The sequence below is a fragment of the Antedon mediterranea genome, chromosome 5 (assembly GCF_964355755.1).
Source record: "Antedon mediterranea chromosome 5, ecAntMedi1.1, whole genome shotgun sequence".
Taxonomy (NCBI): Eukaryota; Metazoa; Echinodermata; class Crinoidea; order Comatulida; family Antedonidae; genus Antedon; species Antedon mediterranea.
Genome location: NC_092674.1, coordinates 26,367,520 through 26,389,052, shown reverse-complemented (window position 1 = coordinate 26,389,052; position 21,533 = coordinate 26,367,520). Strand labels below are relative to the sequence as shown.

At 35.3% G+C, this 21,533-nt stretch overlaps 1 protein-coding gene across 2 annotated transcripts; it reads right to left on the bottom strand.

Annotated features, from left to right (window-relative positions):
* Positions 1-630: 630 nt before the first annotated feature.
* LOC140050127 (sodium-dependent proline transporter-like) lies at positions 631-19,613 on the bottom strand. 2 transcript variants are annotated; one of them, XM_072095174.1, is made up of 14 exons: positions 19,398-19,613; positions 12,308-12,527; positions 11,205-11,336; positions 10,629-10,848; positions 9,909-10,041; positions 8,247-8,381; positions 7,462-7,565; positions 6,653-6,890; positions 6,130-6,270; positions 5,741-5,840; positions 5,011-5,111; positions 4,684-4,851; positions 4,054-4,185; positions 631-3,197 (listed from the first exon to the last, which is right to left on the bottom strand). In XM_072095174.1, exons 1-14 carry the CDS (start codon positions 19,428-19,430, stop codon positions 3,168-3,170), a joined length of 1,887 nt encoding a protein of 628 aa, XP_071951275.1. In that variant the 5' UTR covers positions 19,431-19,613; the 3' UTR covers positions 631-3,167. The 2 variants fall into 2 exon arrangements, with proteins under 2 accessions (XP_071951275.1, XP_071951274.1); XM_072095173.1 differs by having other exon boundaries at positions 631-4,185.
* Positions 19,614-21,533: the final 1,920 nt, after the last annotated feature.

Genomic DNA, 21,533 nt, shown 5'->3' with positions numbered 1-21,533 from the left:
CACGGTAGCTGTATCGGACCGAAGGCTTCATGTAAGTTCCAAGAAAACTTCTTAAATCTGTAACTCCAATATATGTCTTGTCGGTTTACGACGTTAGTTTGTCAAATGACCAATCCTAGTTAATCATTCTGTGTGTAGTTATGTAGACTTTAGCAATATCCAGCGGCTCAAAATCTCAGTAAGGCCTTCATTATCATCCTGTATCTTGGATGTGAAGCTCGGTTCCCACTAGGACTCAGCGTAAGGACGTAGACGCAAAGCAAGCGAGTTAACCAATGAAAAGCAACTGTTCGAATAAATTCATCGCTTGTCATTGGTCAAATCATTCACCTACGTTGCGTTACGTCGTTGTGTTGCGTCTCTTGCCTGAGGGTACACGTCACAATAGCACATAATGTTACGCGCAGGCCTAGTCTATTTAGAAATTTGCTTAGGATATATATCATGTATATATCGAACACTTGACGCAATATTTACAATTATCAATACACAGATGACTAGATAGACGAGGAGAATCGAACAAGATGATTGATTGAATGAAAATATCCCTCACTGATGCGGTTTGGTTGTCTTGCTTCGAGGATTCATGTGTATTTAAATCTGACCAGAAATAAATCGATTACAAAACAGTTTTCAATAGAAAATTTATTAAAAAAAATCTGTACCTCGTATCCTTTACCAATTGATTGAACTTAGGATTGAAAACAGTTACTCTAACGACCACTGGATTTCAATCTTATTTAAATTGGATGATATTCGGTAAAAAACTTAACTATAGATACAAATTCATTATATACAGTATTAGTCTGTTTAAGCCTCATACACATTAACACAAGTTAACCATTGAATGTATAGTTAATGTTATAATTTGTAATTGTGAACTAAGAAGATTTAATTTTGTGATGAGGCCTTCTTGCATTTTGTTTCAAATCTTTCATAAAAATATTAAAGCATTTATGCACAACAAACACAAAAATACCATGAGTATAATTGATTGAACAGAATGCGGTTCGGAAGAGGAAAGTTGTTAGTAGTTGCACTGCGACAGGCGTTGTTATAAAATCGTGGCACCAGCCGCAATTCGTAATATTTATAACATATGTCAATTTGTAATAGCATGTTTCATTGTGTAGTAATTGTCCGTCGCACTGTAATGAAATGAGCTGTCGCACTTCCAGCACTGTAATAATCGTATTTCAGTGTTTTACATTTCAACAATTAACGAACTGCTACAAGTGCGACAGGCATTGAAAATGTATTATCAGTTAAAAGAACCATTACCAATTTGCCTATTTTGTACGAGTGCTAAACTCCGTGGTATCGACACACGGTACGCGTCATAAAAATATAACGTTTCGAGGTTGAAATAAAGACAAGTTTGCGGTACACCACGTATATATATAGTTATAGTTCTGAAAAGACCTGTTGGCTTTCTCGACGTTTCGATCAATATAGTTTGATTTTCTTAAGGAGTGAGATCAATGCAAAATGTCTTGGAAGATAAGTTTCCTGGACTTTCTGCATTCTCGCAGACGGACGAAAGGTATATTGATCGAAACGTCGAGAAACTTAACAGTTCTTTTCAGTTCTGTTTTTGTACCGCAAACTTTATATCACATTTGGTTTTACCATGGCATGCAACCCTTCAAACAATATATATAAATGTAGGCCTATAGTAATAAATAAATAGTTAGTATACCACATAAACATTTCTGGACGTATAAGACATAAATGACATAGACAACAGAGGAACGGTATCAAAGTGGGATCAAGGAAGTCATTGCACAACGTACATTATAGTCATATTTTATTGTAGGCCTTGCAGTATAAAATCAATTATGTTATTTTGTACACACATCTATACCTATTGTTAAGGACAATTATATAAGCTAACTACGTAATTAAGGCCCTAATATGGTAAAAATTAACTATAGGTAAGTGATGCCATGATCAATCATGACTCAGTACTGAAAATAATATTAGAATATTACGACAGCTTAAGGTGTCTTTTCTGGCAGTATTAGTTGCATGGCGCAGGGAAGAGGGACATTGCTGGATAGAGGTAGACTTATTATTATCACACCAATGCGCTTTAGGTTTAAGAAATATAGCATATAGGCAACAGTAAACGAGCACTTTATATTATATATTTAGACAATGAATAGGAGCTCAATTTGTGAAAGTTTCGTTGGATAAAAGACACGTTATAACCATGTATTTATGAAACATGCAATATAGTTTTTTTCATGCCATGTATAACCATGAACCTATAAAATTGGATTGATATATCCATGATGTAAAAGTCGATGAACATGATATAAATACATACTAAATGTCACGTGGCATTTATTCGTCCAATAAAATGACAAGAACCGGCTTATTCGTTATCATACAGAAAGATGGCAAAAGCTGTTTTGTTAGCACCAATCTATTTATTAGGTTATAGATCATTAGGTGGGTGGATCATCCATTGATTTTATTTTGCATATTATCAGATCCGATTTCCAAAAATACATTAGTATAAATAATAATATGCTTTTACATTCTGAATAAATATGTTATTAAATTAAAACATCACTATTCGGTTGTTGTTTTAGTACTGTACGTTTACAAATATTAAGCAAGACCTGTTTAATATATAAATAAGATTATAGTTAGCTAAGCGTTAGCCCATTTCTCGTCATGTGAAACAACGAGGAGACAGCATTGACAAGCGCGCCTAAAATGATGATTTTACATTACGCGCATGTACAACCTTTATATGCGCGTGTTCAAACTGTATACGTGCGCGTACAGATGGTGTCTCTTCGTCGTGTCATTTACGATTAGTATTAGATTATTAGTAAAAATAGAAGTAGCCCAATAAAAGATGAATGATGATTAGTCTTATCCTCTTTGTGGTAATAAATGAGTATTCACATATCAAGTTCCTAATTAGCTTAATTAAAATTGCGTCTTTTTCATATAACTTATGCAACAAACAAATTAAATATACAATATCATTTTAAACTTTAAAAAATGAATAATATAGCTATTAATAATAATAAATTAATAATTAGTGACATTTTTCATGCTATTGAGCGAGTCACTGTAGTGCATTAGATTTGTGAGATTGATGTATTTCCGGTGACATCATACTCACCAGAGAATTACCGTAATAAGTTTTTTTAAACACCATTTGATAACATGTGATAATTCTGTATGTAAAAAGTAAAATTTCCGTTAAAAATATATATATAAATACACTGTGAAGTCTTAAAGGCAAAATATCATTAATTACAAATATTATCATGAAGCGCGTACACACATTGATAATGCAATTGTACGCGTGCGTACATTCTAATGTTGGTGTAACTGACGATTGTTGGAACAATGACCAGCATCGGGACAAAAAGGTGTTCAGGATAACATTAATGATATTACTCAGTAGGCCTAGGCCCTAAATTGGATAAATTGTGTGTGTGAAAAAGTTAATAAAAACCTAAAATATTATGGCAAAATTAAAAAGAAAATACCCTGTAGAAATAGGTTTTAGTAAAAATTCCACGTCATACTTATTATTTACAAAATACAAAAACAGGTTTGATATAAAATACAAAATCTTCTCTAATTATTAGTAATCCACGAAAAAAAAACCATTTAAATTATATATAAGTAATGATTATTTACAAATTCCATGAAAGACAGAGCTATATTATTTTATAATATTCAATAATAATGATATAAAATTACGCTGGAGTTGACAATTGACAATTATTGATAGTTATTTAGACATAACGTGTGTGTGGATTGCTATAGATTTACCGAATTCTATTTCATCTTATATGAATATAAAAACACAGCGTAACGAAAGCGAGTTGACCAATGACAAGAGATAGTTTGAATAATCCATCGCTTGTGATTGGTCAAATTACTTGCGCTTACGTTTGATTCCTAGTGGGGACCAACTTTACTCTAAACGTTGCTTTCAAATTGTAAATCGTAAGGTATGGGCTGAGGGTTGTGTTTGTTAGGTATAAGTTTATAAGGAACGGCTAAGTGGTGTAGGCCTACCTCTGGCGGTAAAGTTCCACCGACCATGCCTGGGTCTCCTCTGCCTTCTAGTAATGTGTAGCCTAATGCGTATCGATGTTTGTTGTGATATGGACCCCAGTCGTCTGTTGGTCTTGAACTCTTTACAATCCTCTGAAAACAGAAATAATGAGCGTTTAAGTATGCATTTTAGTTACATATTCATTGTGGGTACGCCTGTACCGCTTTCGTGTATTTCTGATATGCCACTGCTTAAAACAGTAAGTAAGGTCCTGGTTCGGTTTCGTGAAAATTAATGTAGTATTAGGAATAGAGTGACCCATTCAGGGTTTTATACATAAAAAACGTATTTTTCGGATATTTCTCCGGCCCAATCCGGGCTCAGTGTAAACTTAGCATTATAACGTAGGCCAATGACCTTTTTATTTGGACACCCATCATCTTCCCCATTTTACTTGGTATGTTCTAGACAGCAATTTGGCACACACGCGTGTTATAACTACTTCAGCTGGAATTAGCAGTTTCAAAAAATAAAAATGCACTCTAGTGGCGGCGCTACAAACACTACAGATTGTAGCAAAGCCCTGTATACACTATCAAACTAATTTGACAAAAAAAGGTGATAACATATAGCTGATGATGCGTCCTTACCTCCCATAATGTTCCTTCTTGTTTCCATACGGCATGTACTGCGCAGATGATGATCGGTGCAATAGCAGCAAGTACCATTAGCCATCCTAATGCTTCGGCTCCTTTAGAGTAAACATAGTCCCCGTATGTAAGAGGCTCGTATCCGATGCAGAAGAAAATAAAGATGAACTGTAAAACAAAAGAAAAAACATTTTAGATAATGGATTAATGATGAGTTTGTATCTGCAGCTGGCTGTGGACGTATCAGTGGTATATGAGATTTTCCCCTCAGCCCTATATTTTGAATCGCCATCGCATGTGACGTAGACGAAGAATAGGAAAACTTACAACTATGATTGACGGTCCAACAATAATCCACGTGACCATCCAATACATATTTGGCGCGAATTCTAGCATATACGTTAAATCTCTTACAAATCGCCTGAAATCTATAAAAAAGAAAATGTAAATCATAGTTATACTATATTACTCAAACAACTACTAAACAATAAAACTTGAACTTGATACAACAGAAGTACTCTACCTCTGTCGTATCAAGTTTTATTGTGAAGATGAGTGTTACATTCAACAGAAAGTCAACACAACTAAGTCCTAAATGATGTTATTAATACTATTAAACAAAGTATCATGTAATATTGTAGTGACAACTAGTTACAATGCTAAATTAAGGAGTTTTCCCTTTGCGACGACCTTAAGATTGGTTCCCACTAGGACGCAACGCAATGACGTAAGCGCAACGTTTGGCAGCACTGTTGCGTCGTCGATTCACACTTGTGATTACGCAATACAGCACTAACTGCGTCGATACATTGCTGCGTTGCGTTGCGTTCTAGTGGGAACCACGCTTTAAGCGTGTTGACCAATGAAGAATAATCCATCTCTTGTGATTGGTCAACTCACTTATGTTTGAGATCGTCTGAAAATGGTGCCAACTCGAATGAGGAAGTACACCAAAGTCTGCGCATACGCACAATTAGCGTAAGTAGTTCCCAGATAAATGGAAAACTCCCTATTAGGACTACTATTTATTAGGACTACTATTCATTTTGATACATACCATAAACATAGATAACGCATATAATTTCAAGTAAAGCTATAAATAATAATGAAAATCCTGCTGAATATACATCCATTAGAGTTAACAAATAGATACCACCCTGAAAGAATAAAAAAAAACAAATGTATTGCAAACTTTGTTATATAGTTATACTTATTACTATGAAAACGTGCAAATAGCCAAAATGTGAATATTATTGGCTTGGTAAGAAACGTAGCAGGAAAGGTGAGTTGACCAATCACAGGCTACAGTTGTGACAATCCATCGCGTCGTGATTGGTCAAATTACTCTGTGTAAACTGATTATGCTTAGTGTGTGAGAAAATTCATTCATGAAAACTTATGCAACTTTTCTGGCAATTCCACAAAATGTGTTTGCATAGTTCTTACCTCTGTCACGTGTGGTAACCCAAGCAAGAATCCAATAATACAGAACGCTATTGTTGTTTTTACTTTGTAAGTATATACATTAGCGACATAGTGCTTGAGCTCGTCACATATGGCAGTGATAATGGTTTCCATCATTACAAACTAGATAAAACAAACAAAAACCAAATAGAGATACAGTTTAATTATTTTAGAAGGAATGGAGAGCGTCAATGTTTGAAAGAAACTAGATTGTGGTGGTTTTGTTTTGAACAGGTCGAGATTTAAAATAAGAATTGATGGGAAGGGAAAGAGGAAATTAATAAAACATAGAAAGACATTTTGAAAAAAACCTAAATGATGATTCACACAATTGGAAGGACGATATCGGAATGGAAACATCAGTAAATCGGTATCGGTTAATCTTTGGGTAAAGATTGCAAATATTGTTGGAATCACGAAGGGCATTCACGCTTCTAATTTGAACTAACCATTTCCATTAAACTTACTACGGTATAAGTACAAGTAATAAAGTTCGAATACAAACCTGACTGTCTAAGCCTAGAGTGAACAACATGAAGAAGAACACCACCGACCAGAACGGCGCACCTGGCATCCTGGAGACGGCTTCTGGATAGACTACGAAGGCTAGGCCTGGACCAGATTTAACGACGTCACCTACAGGAACACCAGCATCGTGAGCCATGAATCCGATGATAGAGAAGATTACAAAACCAGCAAATATACTTGTTCCACAATTGGTTAACGCAACTATGATAGCATCTCTGGAAATAGTAAATGAACATGGTTTTAATATAGGCCTAGGCCTATAATAAATAAACTGTATTCATTCACGAGGCAACACAAAACTCGTTCATCAACATTGATTGTTTTTACACAAGTTCGTGAAATTAATAAAACACCATATAAATAAATTATTATGATTCGCATAATGTAAAAATAGTTATATATAGCTCAAAACCTACCATATCATTTATATTTCATTTTCGATTTCTATAGAAATTTGTAATCACAATCACAACGTATTAAAAGATATTATCTCCAATAAGCCACTTATCCAAAGCTTTGTTAGACATTATTAAGTAGTATCTGTTAAGAGTGCAACTAATCAACTACCATACGGAATTCGTTGGAACTAATTCCTCAATGCAGGTACCTAGTAAAATATCTAGGCCAAAAATTATTTAGGCCACGCTTTTAGGCCTCCGGTTTAACCATTTAGAAGACGCATTATGACAAGAGCGCTTATATAATTCACGACAATTCCAGGGACGAAGAAGAAAGATTACAATGAAGGGGGGTTTCACAACATAATTATGAGCATGCGCAGCGTACCTGTGACAGTTATTCCTGAACTTGTTGTAACTGGCGAGTGTATGGAGACCACCCCATGCAGGCCCAAGAGAATAGAAAATCTGGACAGCAGCGTCCTTCCATACCTGTAAAATCATATATAATTCTGTAAATATATGTATTTGTTCATCATCATATCAATAAGTGTTGAAATTAAGATATAACGTTTTTAGATTGTGCAGCATGGAATAGTGCCAAACTAATCTGAAGAGTGATCATCGACCAAAGTAGATAATTGTATTTGAATAATTTATACTAATAACTGACTGTCGTATAAATATATTAATTTTTTCTTTTATTTTGCTTTTGATTTTACAATAATTGTTTCAAAGTTTGTAAATTGCAGGCATGCGTTTGGGACTGAAGTTTAATGGTGTATATACTTAATGTTGGTAAGATAAACATTCTCTGCCACACATGGCGTAAACAAAATCGAATGTAGTTAGTTAGGAACTAACGCATAAAAATGTTGATATAAAGTTTGCGCTACACCAGCCATAGTTCTGACAAGAAATCATGATTTCTTGACGTTTCGATCAATCGATCGTTCCCAGGAGCAAGAATCTAAACAAATACAATAAGTAGGGGCCTAATAGTGTAATCTCAAGGTCTGTCTCTATCTTGTCTTTTATCAAGACATGTTGAGTTGACGTCATGTTCCTATACTTTTCAATAGCACCAAAGGTGAACTTTGTAAGTTTGTTGACGCTTATTGTGATTTTGAATGATAAAGGCTATTGTCTAGCAACAATACGGTAGCGGCTTACCTTTGGATTCTTAAGTAGATGAAACTTTGGATATACGTAAAAATGAATTCCATCTAAAGCCCCTGGCAATGTGACACCACGTATCAACAGGATGACAAGTACGATGTACGGGAATGTAGCGGTAAAGTAAACGACCTGTCAATTAAAAAAAAAAAATGTAAATACAATGGCAGAATAAAAGCTTTTAATTCAAGGTCACTCAGCAGTTTTAGCGTTTTATAAATATATTACATTATTGCTAAAAACTTTTACTTCACGGTCAGTCAGCAGCAGTTTTAGTTTAAGTACATTGCATTATTGTGTATTGTGTATACTAGATGGTACGCTCGCTTCGCTCGCGTACCATCTAGGTCGTGCCCACAGATGGTTCTCGAATACACAGTAATTTCAGCGTCACAAAACTGGCGATTTCAAATGTACGTACCGCAGAACTATAATACATTGTCGTTTACAGAAACGAATAAATAGACACGATGATTTATGTAGTCAACTAAAATTAGCACCCTAGGAATTACTTCCGAAGGAGAAACTTATCACAAAATGAGTCAACATTTTTGATTTGGACTCATTTAAAGAAACCCAATTTGTGTTTTGTATGGGTTTTTTATATTAAGGTTGAGGGATGGGAAAGCGGATAGGTACAAAGAGGAACAATTTTTAAATATATTCTGTATCCACTCAGTAACGAAATATTGTTTTCGTGTTTTATAGGCCTATAAATAATATACCTCTAAATACAGTAAAACATTTGCGATTTAATACTTTGTTAAAACTGTCACTGTCATAATCGATTGAAATATTAAAGTACATGTCACGATACACCACTACGACGTTTATTTTATTGGTATTTATTAATTAATACAAACGGAAGGAACTGTCAGTATAAAGTTTATTTGTATATAATAATGTGTTTATACAGTATATCTAACAGTAGATCCTATCCACAATCTCAGTAATAAAGTTTATCTCTATATATTTTTATATTACATATCTAACAGTACGAACATTCACAGTAAGACATGTTCGATTCAAATGAGGACTAAAAATAGTTAATATGTATTTACAGTATTGTCAAAGTATTGCAAGTTTATTCTCAAAGGGCCCATATATTTACCTACCGTATGTGTTAAACCAAGGGCTCATAAATTTACCTACTTGTGTTAAACCAAACTCTGGCAGACTGAGAGATTGGGATGTTCCATTCATGGCAAATCAATACATTTGTATAATCATATATTAAATCCATCAAAATAGTATTTTTTAAAGAAAATCGGCCTGTCTTCAACATTATGATGGTGTACTCTAGCTGTTCAACCGGTTTTCAGCTATTAAAAACAATTATCGTAGGAGGAGATAGGAAAATGCGAAGCCTCCTCGCATTTTTGTGACGGGTATTTTTCAAGATGGACATCCATTAGACAGTGTATACCACGATCGGAAAACACCCCTATTTGGGGCAAATCGTTGAAGCTAAATTCGTTTTAATCGTCAATAACTAATTATCTAACTTAATTTAATTAGTAAACAGGGTTACATCAGGTGGTTAAAATCAGTACCGAAAGTACGAACCAACTTTATATACCATCGAGTAAAAATTCTAGAAGTAAGGCGAGATTTACCGAATTTTGCCCTTACGTAAATTTATATATAGATAAGTGTTACCTTTCCAGATGACTTCACTCCTTTGATTATGCAGCCACAGACGACTACCCAAGCCAGAAGCAGACAAAGAACTAATTGCCAACGCAATTTACCCATCTCTTCCAATCCAGAAGACTTCTGAAGTACATGATTACTAAAGTGAATTTAAAAAAACTATATGTACTCATTCATAGTACGTAAAGACGGTTTACTTTAAATTTCAGATAATGTAGTTTGGCGTTTTTATTACAATAATAATGTTACGAATTTGTAAATGCGCCAATTCCAGCAGTGATCAAAGTGATCAAAGGCGCGGTGTATGCGAGAGCTCAATATGAACGAAAAAGACTCTGAAACTGTACAACGTTTGTCATATCTGTACGTAAAACTTGGAGGCAACGTAGTGGCGTAGGAGCAACATAAGCGATTTGACCTGCAATGACAAGCGAAAGTTGGGATAATTCTTCACTTGCGATTGGTAGAATTACTTACGTCGCGTCCTAGTGAAAATTAAATTTTACAGTTGGTTTACGTCCTTCCCTTCCGTCAAAGTAAGAACAAATCTTAAAGCATTTACTACTAGTATGACATCGTATTTAAATGTTGCCAATTTTTTGAACGTGGATTGTCTGTATAGGCCTATAGACAATCGTTACCTTGTGATATTTCTATATGATTCTATGTGCATGTCGCTTATTTTATATCTCGTTTGTTGGTTTTCCAGATTTATAATAAACTTACTCCCAATATTCCTGACTTGGCCATTCCCTAGAACTGTTGTAAACACTAGCGCCGGTACTGTTAACAACTAAACATTTTTCTGTATTCCACTCGTGGTCACATGACTTCCATGGAAGTTCAGACGTAAACGATGCAAAGAGGAAGAACAGGGTGTACGAAATAACAATGTTGTAATAACAGCAGACCATGGCAGTGATTGCTACCATTCCCCATCCTAGACCTGCAGTGAAAAGAAAGAGGTGGTGTGAAGTGAAATGCAAGACCGGGAGACGTTCCCCGAAACTTGTGTGTGTGTAGGCCTACCAAGTTCTTTATCATTTAAGCCCTGAGCAACATTACTCCCCTTCGAGGGACGAGAGTAAAGTATCTTGCCTATGAACACAATCTGTGCCATTGATTTACATCATTCTAAAAATCAATGAACACTCCAGATCGAACGATTATTTGGCTTGTAAAACGTTACAGAAGAAAAAGCAAAACATGTTATGTTTATAAAAGTGTGCTCTATGGCCCAACTAACATGAGCTATAGCAACACAGTAGTGCAACATTACCATTTGGTAAAGGCCTATATTACCTTTGAAAATCGGGCTGATCTTCCAAATGCTAATGCACCCAAGTCCGGCAAATTGTCCAAATCCGAGTTCAAGGAAAAACAAAGGAAGTCCGGCACAGAACAACATAAGGCAATAAGGAATTAAAAAAGCACCTTGAAAGAAACAAAACAACTATTACATATCATGCATATTAAATATCATTTAAAGCGATAATATCAAGTGGTTTAAACAAAACTAGAATACAAAATAGCTTCTTAATAGTTGGTAAAACTTTACGCAAACTGTTTGCATGGATTTAAATACCGATTACTACAGTTACTCAATACTACCTTACGTTTGAATAGAGGCCCGTGCATACGAAATGATAGATAATCGAAACATGTAGGACGCAGGTTTTTAGTTTATATTGCAATTATCTACATTGCTTTGCTAATGCCATTGCCAAGTTGCCATTTAATATAGTTTATGCTTTTATCTGTGAGACATAGTCAAGGCTGTCGTCTTCCTTTCCCCCTCCCCGACCTGATAAGAAATGTCCCGGTAGTCCTAGTACATGATTTTCCCCATTCCTCCTTCAGCTCTACACACATTTTAGCAACTATAACGCATGACTATCTGGATTGTTTCGGTAATGAGTGGCTTCTCCCTGTTCTCCTACCAGCACACTTCAATTAAGTAGCCTAATATTTAACATTGAAAAGCTTTAAACATCTGTCAGGATGTTTTAACAAATATACAATTGCAAATGGCCTAATTGTTTATTGAGTATGGAACCATGAGCCACTCTTGGTATACATATACAGTACAACCCTCTACGCACTCTTGGTATACATATACAACCCTCTACGCACTCTTGGTATACATATACAACCCTCTACGCACTCTTGGTATACATATACAACCCTCTACGCACTCTTGGTACATAGACAGCACACCCCCTTCTTTGAGAAACCCTATTAAGGGAGACACATTCTAGTTAAACGAATGAGTATGTTTTAACACCTCGGCCAACCTCTATTCAGTGGTCTTTTTATATGTAGGGTCCCAAGGGGCCCGTTAATAGAGGTTCTTTGTATTTGTCGAAAGATATTTAGATCTAATCATAGCCGACATATCCACCTACCTCCTCCGTTTTCATAGCAAAGGTATGGAAAACGCCAAACGTTTCCCAATCCGACAGCAAATCCGATGGTCGACAGCATGAAGTCAAGTTTACCACCCCAGTTCCCTCTTTCGTCGTTATCTTCGTTTTTGTAGGCTTCTTCAAGTTCAAGTTCCTTGGCCTTCTTACCATTCGGTACACCACCTCCCGTTGCTGATGGCATTGTTTTATTCAACTCCATCTATCGGAATGAAATGATAGAATGATGGAATGTGCTAGACAGAGCCTCGTATATATATCATCATGTGAACAGGATTTAATATCAAGATTTTCAAATCTTTCAATTCTGATGATTCTAGATTGTATTAATTTAATTGATCGGAAGAAAGTGATTTGAAAGCTGGTTTATCGGATTTCTTTTTTTTTTCAAGCCGACAACGCGAAAAGAAGACCACCGCACGCATACAAAACGGATCAGGTCGGATATTTTAATTGGCTAGACTCAATTGATTATCCGTTTTAAGCTCCTTCAAAAATTTGTAATTCCCGTGAAAATTAGGAGGGAAGATAAGGGGGTTTTATGATGTGTGTCTACACTATGAAATTTAGTTTGAAAAAAAAGGTGTGATGTGGCCAAATATGGTAGTGATATGCCCAAATATGGTACTGGTATGACATCATCATGTTCATATATGGGCACATCACATTTTATGGTCACATACAGAGCTTTAAGCTTGGTTCTCACTAGCGACGTTTTAACCAATGACAAGCGAAGTTATAGACAGAATCACAAGCGAATAAGCCATCGCTTGTGATTGGTCAATTCACTTACGTTACGTCCTTGTGTTACGTCGCTAGTGGGAACCACGCTTTAATACGCAATACATCACGTTACGTCGATACGTCGCTGCGTCGAGTTCTAGTAGGAACCACTCTTTATTGTGATATATGTTTGAAAGTAAAGTTGAATTTGGTGATGAATCACTCATTCATTACCGACAATCGTTTCACACCATTGGAACTATAGTTCATGTTCACACTCTCACTAGAAACTTGCAACAGTTGTACCATGGAACAGTTCCATGGTTGTACATCGCCCACATCTGCATCCGACATTCACCCACCCACCACTTAACTCCCTCAGGTAAAATAAATCTCGCGTTTATATACATCCTTAATGTAAAACATCCTTCGTGATATAACAACATTATGTTTTAGTACCATTATCGTTAGGTATTAACTTTATTATATAACAAAGGGAAAAATACTCATAATCACATGACAGATCGTATAGGTATTAACTTTATTAACAATAACATTCGTCTAAAATATTAACAAGAGTCACACAATAAAGATAGTTTGAAAAAAAGAAGAGTTATGCCCAAATATGGTTGTGATATGCGCAAATATGGTAGTGATGCGCCAAAATATGGTAAGTTATATGCCCAAATATGGTAGTGATATGACATCATCATGTCCATATATGGACACATCATATTTTGTTGTCACATAATGTGTGATAAACATCCGTCTTTGGCTTCCGTCTATCATTAATAAAGTACAGTAGCCTATAAATATTACTGTAATACTGAGGTTTTTTTAAATTCACAGAAATTGTTATTTTTTATCTATACGTCCTATTTTGGCACCAATATTTTAATTGTATAATTGTCTTAACGGATGTGTAAATTAATATGACATTCATTGTAAATAATTGCTCCCAAGTTGGCGCGCCATCCAGAAATTCGTGGAAATCAAATTTATAATAAATAAAAATAAGGATATTGTATAATGACGCACGTTCTTAAAGAAATATAGGCGATCTCTAGGGTAGGCCCTCCGTCACAACATATTAGTGTGCAGTGAAGTGTATAAACAACGACAGTAGGCCTATACGAATGTACGACGCCCTACCGGGCGTCCTAATTCACGTTGCGAATTGGGTCACTGGGCCAGTGTCCACAACTCACGAAATCCCTTGACCGTACGTTCTACGAACGTTTATCTCAATTAAGATTCAAACAATTAATAACAACATGTGTTGGTGATCAATGGTCAGCGAATACAGGCGTATATCCTGGAAAAATTACGGGAAAAATGACTCACATGATGACCATGACCTTCACGTGATCAATTATGTGACGCACATCTTCCCGCCTTTAATATACTACGTCACAAAACAAAAGGATATGCTTGAATGAACATGGATTTGTTAGGATTTCCTCACACAACGGTTTTATTGTCATTGTAAATAGGCCTATATTGATTTTTTTAGTAATTAAGACTCATAAATAATAATTTATTAATTTTATAAGACAGTGTATGGCATTGGCTATGACTAATAACCATGCGTATGCCATTAATTTAAATATCATAGGGCCCAGCCTACACACCAAGACATCGTCCCCAGCCCTCTTCGGGACACCCCTGTGGGGACACTTCTTTTTATGAAGGGTGACACCACTATTAAGGGGACGATTTGTTGTGTCCTAAAGGCGGTCGAGGTACACGCAAGTTTACAAAATGAGGTTCCAGTTGGGCAAAAAAAAATAAATAAACAAAATAGAAGTATGAAATTTAATGGCTAACAAGAAACCAAGGCTAAACTCATGAGCAGTAAAAATGTAATGGAAAAGTTCCCGGAACTGGCAACCCACTTTCTTATACAGGCCAGCGTCCAAGGTAAAATAGATTTTAAGCTGGTATTTTTTTTCTAACGTATAGTGGTAAATCATCGCCTATGTGGTCCCATGACTCTGATTCCGAAAAGATGATGTCATATCACCATATTTGGGCACATCACATTTTGTCAAACTAGTTTGATAGTGATGTAAACAGTCTATCCCCAAACAGAGTCAACTACCGTATCTTATGTGTTTAACTTTGTATCTACAGACTTTTTTTTATAGAAAACATTAACATTTGGAGGAGCCTATGAATATAAATAAAATCAAATGTGAAGAACTGCAAGGGTTCTGTTTACCCGCGATTGTACCACACAAGTGGTCGGACACATATTCTTAAACGTTTTTCAAAAGGTGATGGAAAGATCAAGGAGGGTTTCCTATCAGAACACATTTCCACTTTTTAATCCTGGCTTTTCCCGTTTAAAATCCGTAAAAGTCGCAGTTCGGATAACTCGAAATATTGATGCCAGTCCTATTAGATTCGACTTAACGGAATCGACTGTTATTACTATGTAAAAGAAGTAACTGATGTTTGATATATACTATAGGCCTACTATATTAATTTTTTAAAAGTGGATAAATTGTTTCCTAAACTGTTCCAAAATGTACAGTAACTGTATCAACTGAGTTGTTACACGACAGGTAAATTTACATCATCTGTAGGAGGCCTATATCGTGCACGCCTTCAGGTTGTGTTGTTCGATAAGTTCCGATGCAGGATTATGTATTTTTCCATTCCAATTTCTTTTGCAGGTGTAACCGCAGTTCCTATACCATTCAGATTAGCTTATATGTAACCCTTTAATACACAATATTAGGCCTATATCCGCCAATCTTCCACAATAGGAAATGTACAACCTACCACCATTTTTGGATATTCAATGAAGTGCTAACATGCGGGCTGAACACTAATTTAAACCGTAAAGGCCCTATCTACGTTTGGTGCGAAGAAGAGCATCTTTGTAAACACACAAATGTAGCTCTGTATCAAATTAGTTTGACAAAAAAGTCGGATATGTCCAAATAATGATACTGATATGCCAAAATATGGTAGTGATATGACATCATCATGTCCATAATACCGAGGCACATCACATTTTTTTTTCTACTTTTGGTGCGAAGAAGAGCATCTTTGTAAACACACAAATGTAGCTCTGTTTACACTATCAAATTAGTTTGACAAACAAGTCGGATGTGTCCAAATATGATACTGATATGCCCAAATATGGTAGTGATATGACATCATCATGTCCATAATACCGAGGAACATCACATTTTTGTTTTGTTAAAGATATCCCATTTGTTGACTGTGCACATGTATGCATACACCTGGATACATCATTATAACTCTCACCCAAACATAAAAAACAACATTACTGAGGCGCGTACAGTGTGAAATAATGATATAGTAGTGTAAAAGCCTAAATATTGTAAACTTGTATTTGTCCGACTGTCCGTATTTCATATACCGTTATTAATAATTGACACATTTAACATTAACAATGTTGCTATGCACTTGTGTTGCATACATATTTCGGTAATAATTATATATACTAAGTTTATTAAGTCAAAACATTTTTTTTGGCACATAAAACCAAGTATGGTAACTGTATTAAGATAATTCTAGTAATTAAATATTCAAATGTTATGCTGGTAAATTAAGCTATGGTAAATAATTGTTATGTTCACACATGCGCATGACTCATGATGGAAAAAACCAAGATATTCATGCGGTTAAAAAAAGTGGTTTAGTTTCTATGGAAAATGTAATCCGCCTCGTTAGATCGTGGTAACCCATAACAAAACTAGTATAATTAATTTCATAAATATTGTAAATATTTAGATTTAAATAGGATTGATAAATAATATAATCACGTTGTGCACAAATTAAAATCAGCTCCGCAAACGATGTGGGTAGCCGATCTCTTAAATCTGAATAATATTTGTTATATTATAGGCTATATTTCGAACAAGCAACAACATTGCTATAAGTTAGCATCTATAGCTGATTATCGTTACTGTATGAATAATACGTTCAGTATCATGGACAAATTCTGTAGGTCTAATACAGTCACGTATGTATCACATATGATGTCTGTATCATACCTAACCTATTACAACAAGACGCCACACGTGGAACATGTGCCGCTTCATTATAGAATGTTCCATGATACTGGACACATCATGCCATAATATGGAGATACAGTAGAGATAATCGGATGCATTTCCTATATAGGAACCGAGTACGATACCCTGATAATGTACAGTTTACCGTCGCGCATATTTTTATTATTTTCTACCACAACCACGTATAAAAAGAGTTAGTGATGCATACAATACTCATTTTATTGTTCATTATAAAAACATGAACAATCAATTGTTGGCAGCCGGGTTTAATTCATTGTAAATGAATAATAAACCTTTATCAGTTCTTTTTCATATATCAATTGATATACGAACTAACAAAATAGTTACAGGCTGCGAAAAAGCGGAATAATAGTGGTATTTCATGGAAACGCGACGTGTGTAATTTTGGTAACTGATTTTTAGTTTTAATGAGACGTTTTTACTAGGAATCAAGCTTATTTAACCCGTAATGACAGGTGCGGATTCAGATGTAAAAATTAAAATAATGTGAATATATTATGATAATAAATATAGAAATTCAGAGTTGATCGATAATATGTGGGGTCCCACTCTAAATCCATTGCTGCGAATAATTTAGTAAATAATGTTTCCATAACATATGTTTATTTAGATTAAACGTGTTCGGTCGTATTTGTACCGGGTACCAGCTAAACTGCAATAACAGCAAAACAAAAACAAACAAAAAAATATCAGAAATCCCAAAAAAACTGACGTATATTAACAGATGTTTAATATCAAAGAATTATATGAATAAAACTGTATATCCGACTGCTCAATGTCGATTGTTTTACATGACAAAGTAAAGAGCATCAGGCAATATCCAATGCAATCCAATGCGAAGCACACTGCATGATATATTTCATTTGAATTTTAAGGAGGGGATCTCAATTGGTATGTTGTATACACGTATGTGCACATTATGAGTTATTCCGAAACTAGAAAGTCTTTACTACACATATTTAACATACTTCCTGGTTCTTCCTGGTTGAATAGCAAGTACTAATCAACCATAATTTGTACGAACGTTAGATAGACAATGTTTAATATGTATGTACACTAAGTGTAAGGTATTTCATTATGGTCGTAATAATCCCAATTTCTTGTATTCAATGGCTGGTAATTTACTACATGAGGTAAAGCAGGAGAAAGATCTAGGTGTTACCTTTGATCATAGTTTAATCTTTAATTTGCATGTAGCGGATATTTATAAAAGAGCTAATAAGAAACTAGGAATGATTTATAGATCTTTTAAATTCTTGAATAAAGATGGATTTTTGAAGCTGTATAAGTCTATTGTCAGGCCAACGCTTGAATATTGTAACACTGTTTATAATCCTATTAGAAAACGAGATCAGGATGAAATAGAGAAGGTCCAGCAAAGAGCAACAAGATTGATTCCTAGGTACCGTAATATTCCTTATGAACAACGTTTGAGAATTCTTGGCCTTCCTACCATGAGATATCGAAGGCAGAGAGCAGATATTATCCAAGTTTTTAGGATTGTTAAAGGTTTCGATCGTATTTCGATCAACACATTTTTTGAATTTGATCTAGAATCTCGGACCCGTGGACACCCATATAAACTCAAGTTTAAAAGCTCTCGTCTTAATATTAGGAGGGACACGTTCTCCAGGAGAGTTATTCTCTTATGGAATACTCTGCCTATGGATGTAGTTTCATGTGCTACGGTGAACTTGTTCAAAGCAAAACTTAACGTCGCATGGTCTAACCACCCGCTGAAGTTTTCACCCTATATAGAATATGATTTTATTGCTAAGAGGGGCTTTTAAGCACTGAGTGCTTCGCCTCGATCCCGTAGACGAAAGTGTACGGGAAACAAGTAAGCAAGTAAACAAGTAAACAATATCCTATTAGTAACACCTCTCCCCTCTCCCTACACCAGCCACGAAGTTCTCACAGAAGATATCCGCTAAGGGTGGACAGGTACACCCGGCTTGAATGGTAACGAACATTCAGTGACGCATCCGGGGTTTCGGTGAAACCCTATCCACCTGTCCACCAAACCAAACAAAATGCAAAATAAATGTTAGGCCTGCACTCCCCATCCTCTCGATTCTCTCTCGAGGCGCTACTATTATACCATAGTTTATCATTTCCGATGATAAAACAACTTATAAGATAGTCTACACTAATTCAAAAAATGCGACGTTCCAATTTACATTAAATTTACATATATATGAATGTGTCAATTCCTACATCTCATATCGAACAACAACAACAACCTGTTGTCAAAATGTTAAATGAAAAAAGTTTACCTCCAGAGCCATTTTTTCTCCAATTGGATTCATGTTGATCGATTTGTATCCCCTTCGTTCAGTATCAAATAAGGTTCGGAGAGGATTAGAGACGATACTCTCAAACCAGTGTTTCCCTGAAATAGATGGTTCGATTCGAGTACAGTGCGTCGTTGTTGTTTCATCGACAATAGATATTCACAACGTCTATTATAGACATAGCATACATCAATGATTAAACACTATGAGTGCAACAATTATATACACGCTTATTCAGAAATGCTCCGTTTTGATTGGTTGGTTGATGCATAAGTCGCTTCTGTACTTAGTCCATTGGATTTCCGTCACGGCTTATAGATGGGCTCAGCTTGTGTGAAGGAAGACATCCCGGAACTTTTTGTATAATTTGATTTGATAGGGTAAACCGTACAGTAGACATGAAACAGATTCGTGATTAATTAATCATGCAACTTTAGGAGCAGTCGGGAGTCGTATGGAACTTAACCCAACCCTTTTTTGGTTTTCTGAAACTGTTTTTTGGAGAGAGAGATTTTGATTCATATAATCATAATTTAATTTTAGATTTAATTGCTGCTTTCGAGAAAGACATGTATGAGGGGATGTCATTTAGGATTAGGCCAAGTTGAGCCGCCGACAAGTTGAGCCGCCACCAGAAAAACGTTATTTTTTATGGAACGCCAAATGCTAACTTTCGCCGGTGCTCGTTCAATTTATATTAGGGATCGATGTACATTCAAAAGTTTATATATCATGGTTTTTAGTATATATATTATTAAATATTATAATTAAAGAAATAATTATGAAAATCTGGCTTGTAGATTCCAAAATATAAAACATCACCGAAAGTGATCGTTTTTAGCCAAAAATGACGTAAACAACTAGGTAGGCTTACTCCATTTTTCGGTAAAATAATTACATAAAATCACGTTTTTTAGTAAAATATTTTGTGTATTAACATTGTAAAATTCAATAAAATATGATATTAAAAGATTAGTAAATAAAAAATAATATTTAATTAACCTCATTCGAAGAATGTTAATACTCTATTAATTAGTCCTGAGAGAGGACAACGTGACTTTACGTGGTAGGCCTACACGCGGCGAGAAAAATTATGAGTGCACTGAATTTTTTCCTCGAAAGATTAAAAACAAAACAATTACATTATTAAATATTACTACTTTCCTTTGCTGTGTTGTTAATTATAATATGTAATTATATATTATTTATTTTCATGACACAATAAACCAAGACCATGAACTTATGTACTAGGACACCATCCTAATCACTACGCGAAATGTCGTAAAAGACGCATGCACTGGGCGTTTCATAGAAATCACCGGCGGCTCAACTTGTCGGCGGCCCAACCGTTAAACCTAGCTTAGCTCAACCATGATGGAATGGTTTCATTATAGTGGGCGGGTCTCATCAAACTAGTTTAATATTATGTAATTGTGTATTATTAAGGAAGAGTGTCATTTCACTTGAAGTGAGTGAGTGGCCGAGCGGTTAAGACAGTGGAACCGTAATCACGTAGCCATAACATCGGCAGGGGTTCGAGGCTCACTCACTCCATGGTTCTGGTGGTAGAACGAGTCTTCTCGGATAAGGACTATAAACCGTAGGTCCAGTGTACACAACTTGCTCGTGTGCACTTTAAAGAACCTAGTACATCTTTCGAGACGAGTAGGGGGTTACCCCGGTGTATTAGTACATCACAGCCACTGATCACCAACTGGGCCCTCTGGGAGATCAGTCTTTGACTGAAGAGGTTACCCAGTATAAAGATAAAACAAACAAAACAAAACTTCCCTGGTATTATAATTGTGGAGGAAACATTGAAATAGACTTCTCACCAAGTAAATCGCCTTTAAATTGATTATAAGCTTAGGTCTAAAAGCGAATAGTTTATTTATCTGGATAAAAATATGGATTATCGTAAGATTTTAATTTCAATATTGAATTGAATATCAAAAAAGAAACTGTGTTCCTTTGTTCGTTACAATTGTTTGCATTCCTACCCACGGGTCATCGAACGGTTGACTCTTGAATCGGTAAAAAAGTTCATACTAAAGTGAATATGATGATAATAAATACAGTAATCATATTATACAATTAAAGTCTACAATTTATATTATA

Coding starts and splice junctions, on each gene's coding strand:
- LOC140050127 (XM_072095173.1), bottom strand. CDS start 19,430: ATGAATCCAATTGGAGAAAAAATGGCTCTGGAG. Junction 11,337..12,307: donor TTGCTATGAAAACGGAGGAG/GTAGGTGGATAT, acceptor GTTTCTTTCAAG/GTGCTTTTTTAATTCCTTAT. Junction 6,891..7,461: donor TTCAGGAATAACTGTCACAG/GTACGCTGCGCA, acceptor TACTATTTCCAG/AGATGCTATCATAGTTGCGT.